This window comes from Wickerhamomyces ciferrii, contig 00034 (assembly GCF_000313485.1).
Source record: "Wickerhamomyces ciferrii WGS project CAIF00000000 data, strain NRRL Y-1031 F-60-10, contig 00034, whole genome shotgun sequence".
Taxonomy (NCBI): domain Eukaryota; kingdom Fungi; phylum Ascomycota; class Saccharomycetes; order Phaffomycetales; family Wickerhamomycetaceae; genus Hansenula; species Hansenula ciferrii.
The window spans coordinates 61,872-74,845 of NW_011887706.1; the positions used below are offsets into that span (position 1 = coordinate 61,872).

Below are 12,974 nucleotides of genomic sequence, written 5' to 3' on the forward strand. Positions count from 1 at the left end.
TTTTGCATTTTAAATATTAGCCTAAAAATCCGTAACTCTACCATTAAAAGAATAATCACCGTGTCTCAAAGGATCTTGCTTTGGTCCTCCTATTTCACCTGTTTTTGGATTCTTTTCGCCTTCAAACTCTGGAATTGTCTTGAAATATTCAGGTGAAAAGCCTCCGATATCTGTTTTTGCTAAATTAGGAGCATTTATAGTTGTATCTTCTTCAGCTTGAACCGAGCTGTTATACTCATCTATGGCAGCTTGTGAGTTTGCAATTTTTTGTAATCTCTCAAATTCCTCTTGTTCTTCTTTATCAAGTTTAGGAGGTGATGGAGTTGTCCCTAATCCAAGTTTGGATGACATCATACGAGCTCCAGGAGACCTGATAATGGATCTATAGCTCAAAAATCTCAGCATCGTAAAGATTTTATTTCAATCAAAATGACACTTTTTGAAATTAGTATGATCTGATATCTGATCTTGATAACAATAATAGTGTAGTAATAATATTAATATGTAATATATAATAATAATATATAATGATATTAATCGCGCTCATCGCTTACCCGACTTAAAAAAAATAAAATTATAAGATACCAAAAATTTAAAAATATATATGTAATGAAGTAAATCAAAACGGGAATAATATAATCGTTTCTATAACCAGATCTGAACATAATGTCTTCAAATAGTGATGACGTTATTTCTCAAGTTTTTCCCAAAGCTGTTCAGGCTATAAGATCTGCATCTGGTCTTTCAGCTTATGATATCAAGTTTTACAAAAGTTTGGATAAGAATATTTCAGATACAAGTGAGAATTCGTCTAATCGTTTGCTTAAACTAATTAATGTTCTTTCATCATCAGTTGACCTACAGGATAACCAATCATTGAACCAAGATGCTATAGAAAGTGGTTGGCCTCGTGTCAGTAACTTGTTGGATACAATACTAGAAAGATCTGATTTTGCTCTCGATACACTTCAACGTTCTCCAAATCAAAAAGACGAATCACAAAAATTTACATATTTAGATGATGACAATGCCCATAATAAGGGAGCTCATCTTAATAAGAGACAAGAAAAGCCTCAGAAATTTTTCAAAACACCAATCGACAATAGTGAAAGCCATCCATTCAAACCATTATTAAAAGAAAAACCTAATGCTATGGTTCCTTTCCAAGAAACTTTCATATTAACCACTGAAGAAGAAAATGATCCTGCGCATTATAAACAACCTTATGAAATTGAGATTTTAAATCAAGAATACAATTCTAAAATATTAGAAAAAAGTGATCCAATACCTTCTAAGGACTGGCAAGGAACAGAACCGATCTGGGTTGATACAATTGAAGAATTGAACAAAATGCATAAAGATTTACAGTCTGTATCTGAAATAGCTGTTGATTTAGAACATCATGACTACAGATCATACTATGGGTTGGTCTGTCTTATGCAAATTAGTACCAGAGATCAAGATTGGCTAATTGATACGTTAGCATTGCGTGAGGATTTAAAAATCTTGAATAGTGTTTTTACTGATCCTAAAATTACCAAAGTGTTCCATGGTGCTTTTATGGATATTATTTGGCTACAAAGAGATTTAGGTTTATATATTGTTAGTCTCTTTGATACATACCATGCTTCCAGGCAGTTAGGTTTTCCTAAACATAGTTTAGCTTACCTTTTGGAGAGATTTGCACACTTCAAAACTTCTAAGAAGTATCAATTAGCAGACTGGAGAATTCGTCCTTTGACTGGACCAATGAAATTATATGCTCGTTCTGATACACACTTTCTTTTGAACATATTTGATCAATTAAGAAACATGCTTATTGAGTCTAATAAATTAACAAACGTCTTGTTCGAATCCAGAAATGTCGCTAGAAGAAGGTTCGAATATAGCTCATTTAGACCACTGGCCAGTACCAATGTTGTATCCCCAATTGAGAAACCAGAACCTTGGAAAAGCTTGTTGTACCAATACAACCTTTCTGCCTCTAGAGAAGCAGTGGTTCGTTCGCTTTATCAATGGAGAGATCAAATTGCTAAGCAAGATGATGAATCACCAAGATATGTGATGCCAAATCAATTACTGGTATCTTTGGCTTCTCTGGTGCCGACTGATCCAGCTGGAGTTTTATCATCAAGCAATTTAATTTCTGATCATGTTAGAAAAAACGCCAAAGAGATTTCGGAACTTATAAAAAGATCGATGAAGGAAGCTGAAGAAGAAGATATGTATCTTTTAAACAATATTTCAGAAAAGTTTGAGGAGAAAGATACCATAAATGAAGATAAAATAGAATTTTCAGAGGCGGCATTCAACTCTGAGCTTCAAAGGCTAAAAACCAATTTACCAAGCTCAAAATATGGAGGTTCATCTGAGCTATTTTCATTAAGCATTTTGGAAAATAATTATGTCAACAACATTATCAACTCTGAGGGTAACTCTAACTCATCTACGGAAATGAAAAAGAGAATCAATTTGATACGGGAATCTTTATCATTTAGATACAATCCTACTTCTCACCACGGTGATGATGATACATCCAATAAAAGTGAAGGTCAACTACAAAAAGAAAGCGATGTGAATATCGAGGATGCATCAACTGATGAAAAATCAGCTTCCATGTTTAGCAATCCTGATGATATTGTTGTGTTGAAAAAGAAACAAGCCCACTCTCGAAATAATACTGCCAAAAAGGATAAAGATTCTGAAAAGAAAGAAGTGCTCAACTATGAAGATGCCAGTAAAGTGATGAAGAAAAAGCCTTTTGAAAAAGCTAATAGAAAAAGAAGTTCAAGTACCTTTGATCCATATACTTTGGAATCTGAGGGGCCAAAACCTGTCAAAAAACTTCCAAAACTACAAATGGGTAAAAATACGTCATTTTTCAGTAAGAAGAAAAAATAAAATGGGGGTAAACTGTGTATAGGTAGTTATAAAACTTTATAAAAGAATCCATTTAAGGTTTATTACAAGTAATTTTTAAGTTCTTTCAATCTCAAAACTGCCTTTTCCAATGTCTCATCATCTTTACAAATTGCAAATCTTAACAAGTTTTCAGCAACATGTTCATGTTCCTTGATATAAAATTCAGTTGGTGGGATAGCAACAACACCCAATTCTTGAATTAACCAGTAAGCTGTTTTGAAATCTTTGGCACGATTTTGAAGGTCCTCTGGGTATTCATAATTTTCTGGTATTTTTACTTTTGAAAAGTCAACAAGTAAGTAATACGCACCTTCAGCAATTGTGTATGGAATTCCCAAATCATCCCAAATTTTTGTAAATATTTCATACTTTTTGATGTATTCTTGACGAGTATTTTCAAAATAATTATTTTCTAATGCCTTATTTAATGAGGTTGCAGTAGCTTCTTGGAGAGGTGCTGGAGTTGAAAAGCAAATTCTTGTATGTGCTAAAGATGCATACTTTAACAATTCTGGATGGCCAATAATCCATCCGATTCTCCAACCTGTTGCAGCAAATGACTTACCACCAGAACCAACTGTCAATGTCAATCTTCCAATCTCAGGTGATAGGGTAGCAATTCTTGTGAATTCAGAAGTGTAGTAGAGATTTTCATAAACTTCATCTGAGATAATCAAAATATTGTGTTTGACTGCGATTTCACCAATTTTTGTTAATTCTTCTTTTGTAAATACCTTCCCGACAGGGTTATGAGGTGTATTCAATATAATGATTTTGGTTTTATCTGTGATCGCTTCTTCAAACTCAGCAAAATCAATCTTCCAATCTTGACCTCTGACATTGCGCTCAGAAATCTCTTTTGGTGGGTGGAGAGGGACATAAACAACTTTTCCACCTGGTATTTCGATATTAGAAATGTATTGGTCAAAAAATGGCTCGAAAACTATGACTTCGTCCCCTTTCTCTAAGAATCCCGTTAAGATTGTAAGGATAGCTTCATTGGCACCAGTTGTGACCAAAATTTCATCTGTTTTTAACTCTCTGCCATAGTGTTGAGAGTATGTTTTAGCCAATGCGTTCAAAAGATTTGGTTTACCTTTGGTATGGGCGTACTGGTTGTATGCTGGAACATCTAAAGCTTCCTTGGCAGCTTCAATTGCAAAACTTGGAGGTGAATATGAGAAGAAACCCTGGCCTAAATTAATAATCTCTCTTGATGATGTAGAAGCAGCTTTAGCAGCAGCTTCGTTGATTAATGACCAAACATCTTTTCCTGAAGCCTTGAAATAAGGATTGTGTGACGGGAAGTTAGTGCTCATTCTTCTTTGTGATAATCTCTTAAAGCAGTTTAGAGTATTTTTAACTAACATTAATTAATTGCTAGCTCAAATTTTTTTTTGAGGAAAGCATGGTAATTTATAACTTTCCAATCTTTTGATCCTTTATCAACGAACCGGGAGATATTGTGGATTGTGGCTCCGGCAGAAACAACAAATAGCTCTCTACACGTGATCCTGCAGAAATAATTATGGTGAAAAGTGAGAAGACTGATAACTGATAACCATGATGATAGCCACGGTCCACGATATTATAATCAATTGTATATGATTCTTGATATATTTAACTTTCTCTGAAATACACGTGAAATGAACCCAATTGCAGAGTATCAATTAGATCAAATATCAACTACAAGAATACGTTAACAATTCTCAAATTCATGAATGTTCCTAAATAAATTAGAAATTTTGATTTATTGTTTAGTCTTACCATCTTATGATGTTGATTCATTACAAACTTTAGAAGATAAATATCAAGATTTTAGAGTTGATAAATATCCATTGAAAAGATTATTAGGTTTTGTACTGTTTTAGATTTATAATCTTTCGACCAATTCATGAAATTAAAAATTAAATCATTCATATCATAATATAATTTATTTTGACTATAATATAATTAATTAATTATATTAATTTATAATTTTGAAATATTCAATTACCAAAAAATTGCCAATTATATTACGTCGTCAAGGATATATATATTTTAAGCATCATATATATTTAATTATAAGCTGTATAATTATTTATATATAAATAATATTATAATATATATATATATTAAAGTCCAATATATATATATGATTAAATTTATAAATTTATATATATATATATATATTATATAGATTGTTAAATATCTTTATATATATATTTTCAGAAGCATTATAGCCGACCAAACTAGTGGTCTAATATTTCACTATATATTATATTAATATATACTTCTAGATCTCGAAAACTTCAGTTATAATCTTATTATAGGCGTAATTAATTGTGCTTATTTATTTAAAGTATTCCCAGTACAAATTATTAACCTGAATTTTATTCACCAATTGGTGGAATGACATCAAGTATACTATTATGCGTTATAGTGTTATATAGTATGTGTAATATGTATTCGAGATTCGAGAAGGATTGGAATTAAAGCTGCTTTTGGATCGGGATTTTTTAAGGACCGACTTGTGCAGATATGCAGGATGATTCATCGAGTCGAAATCAGATGGAACCTGATTCCAATTTCCAACTTATAATTATAAATATATAGCGAACTTCTGAATTTTGCAAGCCATTTACTGGTACTACTTTGGAAAACTAAAACTAGAGGTCATAACTCAAAAATAAAATGCTTGGTAGAAAGGGCGTACGTCATTTAATTTCCATCAGTGATCTTACAAACAAAGAGTTTGAAGTCTTAGTCAACAAAGCTCAAACTTTCAAACAAATTTATAAGAATGGATCACCACAAGAGTTTGCCTCTAATCATCAAAAACTCTTAGGGAAAACAGTTGCTTTGGTATTTTCCAAGAGATCCACTAGAACCAGAATTTCATCGGAAGGTGCTGCTGCCTTTTACGGTGCTACCCCTATGTTTTTAGGTAAGGATGACATTCAGTTAGGCGTCAATGAATCCTTTTATGATACTACAAAGGTTTTGTCATCAATGGTCTCTACTGTCTTTGCAAGAGTCAACTCACACTCAGAAATTCAACAATTGGCTGAACATTCATCGGTTCCAATCTTAAATTCATTATGTGATACTTATCATCCTCTACAAGCGATTGCTGATCTCTTGACAATTAAGGAGGCATTCCAAGATACAAAAGGGTTAAAATTGGCGTGGATTGGTGATGCTAATAATGTCATAAATGATTTAGCTATTGCTTCATTGAAATTAGGTATCAATGTTTCTGTTGCTACTCCAATTGGGATTGAAATGGATAAAAAGATTTTACAAACAGCTGAAGAAGTTAGTAAAGAAACCGGTGCTAGTTTTGAACACACACACGATCCAAAAGCCACTGCAACCAATGCAAACATATTAGTAACTGATACTTTTGTCTCCATGGGTGAAGAATCAGAGACTGCTAAAAAATTGAAACAGTTTGAAGGGTTCCAAATTTCTGAAGAACACACAAAATTGGCTAATAAAGATTGGAAGTTCATGCACTGTCTACCTCGTCACAAGGAAGAAGTCACTGATGAAGTTTTTTATAACAAGAATTCATTAGTTTTTGAAGAAGCTGAAAATAGATTATATGCGGCTATTGCAGCTTTAGAAGTATTTGTTGTGAATAAAGGTGATTTCTCAAAATAGGTTCATTCATATGTACATATTTTACTAAATGTTACGTTTTTTGAGTACTTATACGTATATTCTGAGAATTTGTAAATAAATCGTCTTTTGAATACCCAATACTATCTATTTATACTCAAAAGTTGACAATGACAGGCAACTGTTTCAAAACAGGCTCATCATCGAAATGTAAAATATGCACACCGTTATCAAAAGAACCTTGATCATCAAATTTACTAGCATCTTCAGCTAAACTATTGGAAAAGAAGGGCTTGACGCCTTCTGACAATAATGCGTATGTTATATGAGGAAACTTATTTGCTGATTTAACACTTAGCTCATTGCTAGAACCATCACGATATATGAGTGAAATATCCACCAAGACTGTTGCTATCATATCATTCCATATCAAACTTTTGAGCTTCAAGTCAGCGCTATATCCTAGAAGGTTACCTTTTGATTTTCTATTTTCAAAAACATTGATGTACTTTGACCATACAAACTTTTCAAGTTCATTTCCTCTTTTAGCTTGAATGCAATGTGCTAATGTAACATGGAATTCATTCATGAGTTTAGTTTTCAAGAGGTCACCGAAAGATTTATCAACATTAGCTAAACTTCCTTTTTGAATAAGAAGATCTTGAATTCTGGAGGTGACCACTGCTTTGTTTGGGATATCAATGCTGAAATAAACAGGTGGTTTGACTTTCATTCTTTTCGTAGGATTTCCAATATTTGATGTCTCCTTTTCACCAGTTGCCTTCTTCTTATTAGCCTTTCCCTGTCCCCCAGACTTTCCCATGACTTTATGATACGAAGGTTTATAATTCAATGCACTGGAAAAAGCAGATTCAATGATTCCAGACGCTGGTAATTCACCAATAAGAACCGGATACTTATCTCTTAAGTTGTCCAAAATTTTCAAGACATTTTCATAGGAGGACCTTTCTCCAGTAGAGTCTAAGTCAATTACAGAATTGAAATTTGAGTCTGGTTCTTTCTCCTGAACCACAGGTTGAAACCTTTTAACAAAGCCAGACATTATTCCTTTGACTTTTGCTGATTCAGTCTCAGCTTTAATTGATTGGTGATTATCTCCTCTTGCAATTACTCTATTGTATGTTTTTTCCCACACCTTATCAGTATCACAGTCATCTGGAACAAAATTTAAACAAATAAATTGCACATTTGTGTCATGAGGTATATAATCATCACGGAACTCAGCAAAATCTTTAAAAATTTGATCCCTTTCTCTGAACTGATGGTTATTTCTATCCATTATAACGACCTTATTTGTTTTCAGACCCTCCAAAGCTTTCTTGACAAACTGATGCTTTGCCGCCTTTCCACTTGGAATATCATCATTTGACACCAGAGACCATTCATCACTATAAATATTCACCAAGGTCTGTGAAGTGGTAGTTTTCCCACATCCGATAGTTGCAACAGGTATAATGACGAATTTAGTGTTTTCATCAATCTTCAGACTTTTCATTGAATTCACAACTTCCAATTCATCAAGTAGTTCTTGGTTCAGAATTTCTGGACCCGATTTACCATAGCTTTCTAAGAACCTATTTCTAAGCTCAATGATCTTGAAACCTGAATTATAATTTTCAGCAAGCTTCGGGTCTTCCTCTAACAATGGTATGACGAAATCTAAGTATTTATTTGTTATAAATCTATGTTTTGAAAATTTAATTGATAATCTATCTTTATGACTGAGATATTCTTTTGTGACTTCTCTCCACTGTCTATACATCAAATAAGGTTCCTCAAACTTGAATTTGAAAAAATAATCCTCTTCTTTGAGCTTCGTTGTTTTTTTACATCTTATCACAAAACCTTCAATTTCTTTACCATTATAACATCCACTCAAAGAGTACTCAGTGAGTCTATTTTTCAAGCTTGCAATATCCTGAATAGTGAAATGATCCACCGTTTTGAAGCCATAAACACCAGCGAAGTCACTGACTTCTTCAATGGAATAAGTCTCAAAAGATGGTTTATTCAAGTTGAGCCCGTGAAGATATAAACCAGCGCTATCACTTTTATATTGGATAATGTGCTCTTCAAAATCATCATCACAGAATTCAGCGACAGCAGTGACATTTAGATCATACAACTTGAGAGCAAGATCTTTCGTAGATAAATTTCTCAATTTTAACTGATGCTCCAGAAACTTTTGTCCAGCAATAGCATGGTTTTTTGTACCATCCTGTCTATCACCAGTGGAATGCTTGCTGCATACAACAATTGTTCCATCCCTGAGCCCTGAGATTAATATGATACAACCATTTTCCTTTGCTGTAACTTGATAAGGCCCTTTAGTATTAGACTCCAGCCATTCCCAGCGAGTGATAGGTACCTCGTTGATATTGAAAAATTTATCATATCCTCTAACAGCAATTCTAGGTTCATCAGCCAAAGTAAAGAGACCTCTTGCGTTTGATGGGAGCTCTATTTTATCTTTTGCATAGTCCCATTCATTGAATTTCCAACTAACAATCTCTTTGTCACTATTCAATACTTTGTAAATCCTTTTTGTAGCCTTTCCCCTTTTCTTTAAGGTAGTGGCCAGCTCCAATTTTTTTATCAGCTCATTGACTTCTTCTTGATCTGATAACTTCTCTTGTCCCATATCGAGTAAAAATGTGATCTTCGGCTTGTATTGTTTTAATTGTTGAAGTCGTTATTCAGAAAAAATTTAGTACTTGAAAAATATTATTTAATTATATATGGTATTACGTAATATAAACGCGCGCTGTATAGCTGTGAACTGAGATATATTTTACCGATCTGTTAAAACTTCGTTACATCAAACAAATCGTTAGACAACCATGCTAAAACATTCACTTACACACTCAAATCATTATGGACTAAGGTTGATTTATTTAGAAGCTTCAATTCGAAAGCCTTATTCACTTTAGCGCTCCTGAGAAGCGTCACGGAGTTTGTGCACTATGGATGGTGTGAGGTGTGAGTCGTGACTGTGGCTTTAGGTTATCCTAAAATGATAACGGTGGCATCAATATAAAGTCGAGGAATTCTTTGAACTAAAAAATTAACCTAAAATTCACATAACTGAGATGGTGATAAAGTCTGACTGATATTCAACTAGAATATGATAATCAAATCACTAAAATGTGGGCTCAACTCTATTGGTAGAGCGTCACATTCTTTCAGACCACAAAGAGCTTTCCTCAGTCAAAATCGGATCTTTTATCAATCAAAAAAATCGTCTCTCGAGCATATTAATTTCTCAACGAGGGCAAACTTTAATAGTTATTTCATAGGTGCAGCTCTGTTTGCTACTGGAGGCTTTGTTTCTTATGGAATTTTCCAAGGTTTTGATAGAAAGGTGAAAAATGACAAGTCCATAACCAAATTGAACACCCTTGATCCAATTAAATATGGTAGTTTGTCAGATTTAAAGAAAGCATTTCAAGAGATCGAGCAGTATTTGGGCCCAGAATTCGTCACACGAGCTGATTCAGAAATTGAAAATCACACAGACTCTTATTATCAAACACATCATCCGCTCCCTGGCCAACGCCCCAAACTCATTGTTTATCCAAAAGATACAGAACAAGTATCTGGTGTTTTAAAAATATCCCATAAGTATAAAGTCCCAATTGTTCCATTTTCAGGTGGGACATCTTTGGAAGGTCAATTCATTGCATCAAGAAGTGGGATCACCATTGATTTAAATAGGCTAGATAAAGTCCTGGAGTTGAATGAAGATGATTTAGACGTTGTTGTACAGCCTTCAGTTCCATGGCAAGATTTGAATGAGTATCTTTCTCCTTATGGATTGATGTTTGGCCCTGATCCTGGTCCAGGTGCACAGATTGGTGGTATGATTGGTACTTCTTGTTCCGGTACTAACGCTGCCAGATATGGGACCATGAAAGATAATGTTCTTGGTCTAACAGTGGTTTTAGCAGATGGGACTATTGTCAAAACCAAAAAGAGACCAAGAAAATCTAGTGCTGGATATAATTTAACTGGTCTTTTTGTTGGTAGCGAAGGAACCTTGGGTATTGTCACAGAGGCCACGCTCAAACTTCACGTCAAACCAGAAGAGGAAACAGTAGCTGTCATTAATTTCGACACTATAAAGGACGCAACAAATTCAGTTTCTTCCATTGTTCGCAAAGGTATTCAGGTTAATGCTGTTGAATTTTTAGACTCCAATATGATGAAATGTATCAATGATGTGGGTTCCACTTCAAAGACATGGCTTGAAAAACCGACTCTAATGATTAAAATTGGTGGATCAAAAAGTATTATTAAAGAACTAGTTGGTACTATTAAAGAAATTACAACTCAAAATAATTCTACTAGGTTTCAGTTTGCAAATGACGAAGAAGAAAAGGCAGAATTATGGTCTGCTAGAAGATTTGCACTTTGGTCTACCATAGATTGGGGGAAAACTCATATAGATCCAAATATTAAGGTTTACATAACAGATGTTGCAGTTCCTATATCAAAGCTTTCGAAAGTTATTACAGAAACTCAAGATGATATTCTAGCAAATGGTTTTAATTCCACCACTATTGGTCACGTTGGTGATGGTAATTTTCATGCCTTAGTGTTATATAAAGATGAAGAGAGTGATAAGGTCAAAAAACTGGTCGGTAGAATGGTGGATAGAGCTATAAATAATGACGGTACATGTACTGGTGAACATGGTGTTGGTGTCGGTAAGAGAGAATACCTGCTAAAAGAAGTTGGCGAGGATGCCGTTGACACAATGAGACATATCAAGCTCGCTTTGGACCCTTTACGTTTGTTGAATCCTGATAAAATTTTTAAAATAGATCCTTCTGATACAAATGAGCATTAAGCATACTGTTTATACTCTGTTATATAAACAAATATAGACCCCAATGATGATAAAATATAGAATGTTATATAAATAAATATATAGTATAATTTTCTTTGAGAACTAAGACACACATTCACTTTATCTTTTAACCCCAATCTCAATATAGGGTGGAATTCATTCTGTAACAGAATGACACTAAATATAAACGAATATTGAGCTCACTAACTACACCAATGAAAGATAATGAAGCCTTGTACATTTGTCTTGCTCCTACTTTCAAATAGTTAACACGGTTTTTTTGATTATTAAAATAAAAGTATAGGCCATATATTTTGAAAGCTCCAAAAGTACATCTAATTTTAAGAATAATAGAAAAACAAACAACTAGTACTCAATTTAGGAAATACTGATTCAATAGATATCTACCTTGTTTACTAACTTCCTTTCACCAAATAAAACACACAACTATATGCATGGTCATACCATTTGAAAAGCTTGTTTTTTCTTTACATTTGGTCATTGAACATTTGTTATAAGTTAGAGAAATGGGAATAAAGAATATTAAATTATCTATTGTTTATACTCTTGGTTTCTTTCTCATTTACACTCCATAAAGTTACATTTCCTAATGATTTTCCACAGATTTTTGTTTGCAAGATGCAAAAACAAAGGAACCTACCGAAAAAACTTTAATATATAAAATTCTGGCTAGCCAGTTGTTCAACACCCCGTGCACTATATTGCTAAGGCGTTATTTTTCAAGCGTTGTAATACTCATATAACTGACCCTGGTGTAGAATAAATTGAGCTGGATAGAGAAAAAAACAAACGTCAATGAATGTGTGTGTTTATATGTGGTGTGTTAATTCAAAACACCAAGTCTGGTACATTCTTCTGCAATGAGTAACATCGGCCCTAGCACCAGTAATATCAACTAATAATGTATTCTCTTTAAACATGACATATAGCTTATGAAGTCGTTTCACTCCCCCAGATCTGATATGCTTCTATAAAAAGTTTAACGATAGATTCTAATTTGAAACACTATGCCGGAATAACTTTGAATAATAAAAAGGTATGATTCAACATTTCTAGAAGCTTTGCATAATATATACATTGAAAAAATACAACAGTGAACAATGCGCTTGAGGTTATAGTGCAAATTATTTTGATAAAGTGTTTGCAGGTCCTCTTTCGAGCTTCAGTCTCTGAATTAGCAAAATAACCGCTACCAACTTGTTTGCTCAATTTCTTTTCATTTGAGGTTGCAGAAGAAGAAAAATGTATGGATTAATTAAATGCTGTTAAAGATCGAGGGATAAATTAAGTAAAATGAGAAATGTAAATTCAAGAAGAAGAAATTTAATCGAATGTTATATAAAGGGTCCAGATTGTGTATTAGACATATGGCTAAGTTTTGTATAACTTTAATATAGTGCTTGTAAAAAAATAATGTCTGTATCAGCTACGATCTTCAACCTGGAACAGTAAGTGTGTGCATCCATGATAGGGAATGATAGTAGGAGTTGAGGAATTTTACTCTTATTACTTTCGAATGTACATTTCATTAGTGCAGAACAGTGAAAAACAGAACGAC

At 33.5% G+C, this 12,974-nt stretch overlaps 6 protein-coding genes across 6 annotated transcripts; 3 read left to right on the forward strand and 3 right to left on the reverse strand.

Annotated features, from left to right (window-relative positions):
- Positions 1-21: 21 nt before the first annotated feature.
- SDH8 (Sdh8p) lies at positions 22-405 on the reverse strand (the record flags this gene model as incomplete). Its single annotated transcript, XM_011277785.1, has 1 exon — positions 22-405. One exon carries the CDS (start codon positions 403-405, stop codon positions 22-24), a length of 384 nt encoding a protein of 127 aa, XP_011276087.1.
- A 261-nt stretch (positions 406-666) lies between these two features.
- On the forward strand, positions 667-2,901 carry RRP6 (exosome nuclease subunit RRP6; the record flags this gene model as incomplete). Its single annotated transcript, XM_011277786.1, has 1 exon — positions 667-2,901. The coding sequence occupies one exon, from the start codon at positions 667-669 to the stop codon at positions 2,899-2,901; it is 2,235 nt and encodes a 744-aa protein (XP_011276088.1).
- A 62-nt stretch (positions 2,902-2,963) lies between these two features.
- On the reverse strand, positions 2,964-4,241 carry BNA3 (kynurenine--oxoglutarate transaminase; the record flags this gene model as incomplete). Its single annotated transcript, XM_011277787.1, has 1 exon — positions 2,964-4,241. The coding sequence occupies one exon, from the start codon at positions 4,239-4,241 to the stop codon at positions 2,964-2,966; it is 1,278 nt and encodes a 425-aa protein (XP_011276089.1).
- A 1,354-nt stretch (positions 4,242-5,595) lies between these two features.
- ARG3 (ornithine carbamoyltransferase) lies at positions 5,596-6,567 on the forward strand (the record flags this gene model as incomplete). Its single annotated transcript, XM_011277788.1, has 1 exon — positions 5,596-6,567. The coding sequence occupies one exon, from the start codon at positions 5,596-5,598 to the stop codon at positions 6,565-6,567; it is 972 nt and encodes a 323-aa protein (XP_011276090.1).
- A 115-nt stretch (positions 6,568-6,682) lies between these two features.
- TRL1 (tRNA ligase) lies at positions 6,683-9,187 on the reverse strand (the record flags this gene model as incomplete). Its single annotated transcript, XM_011277789.1, has 1 exon — positions 6,683-9,187. One exon carries the CDS (start codon positions 9,185-9,187, stop codon positions 6,683-6,685), a length of 2,505 nt encoding a protein of 834 aa, XP_011276091.1.
- Positions 9,188-9,670: 483 nt separating this feature from the next.
- BN7_1604 (FAD-binding oxidoreductase) lies at positions 9,671-11,395 on the forward strand (the record flags this gene model as incomplete). The annotated part of the gene is made up of 1 exon (XM_011277790.1): positions 9,671-11,395. One exon carries the CDS (start codon positions 9,671-9,673, stop codon positions 11,393-11,395), a length of 1,725 nt encoding a protein of 574 aa, XP_011276092.1.
- Positions 11,396-12,974: the final 1,579 nt, after the last annotated feature.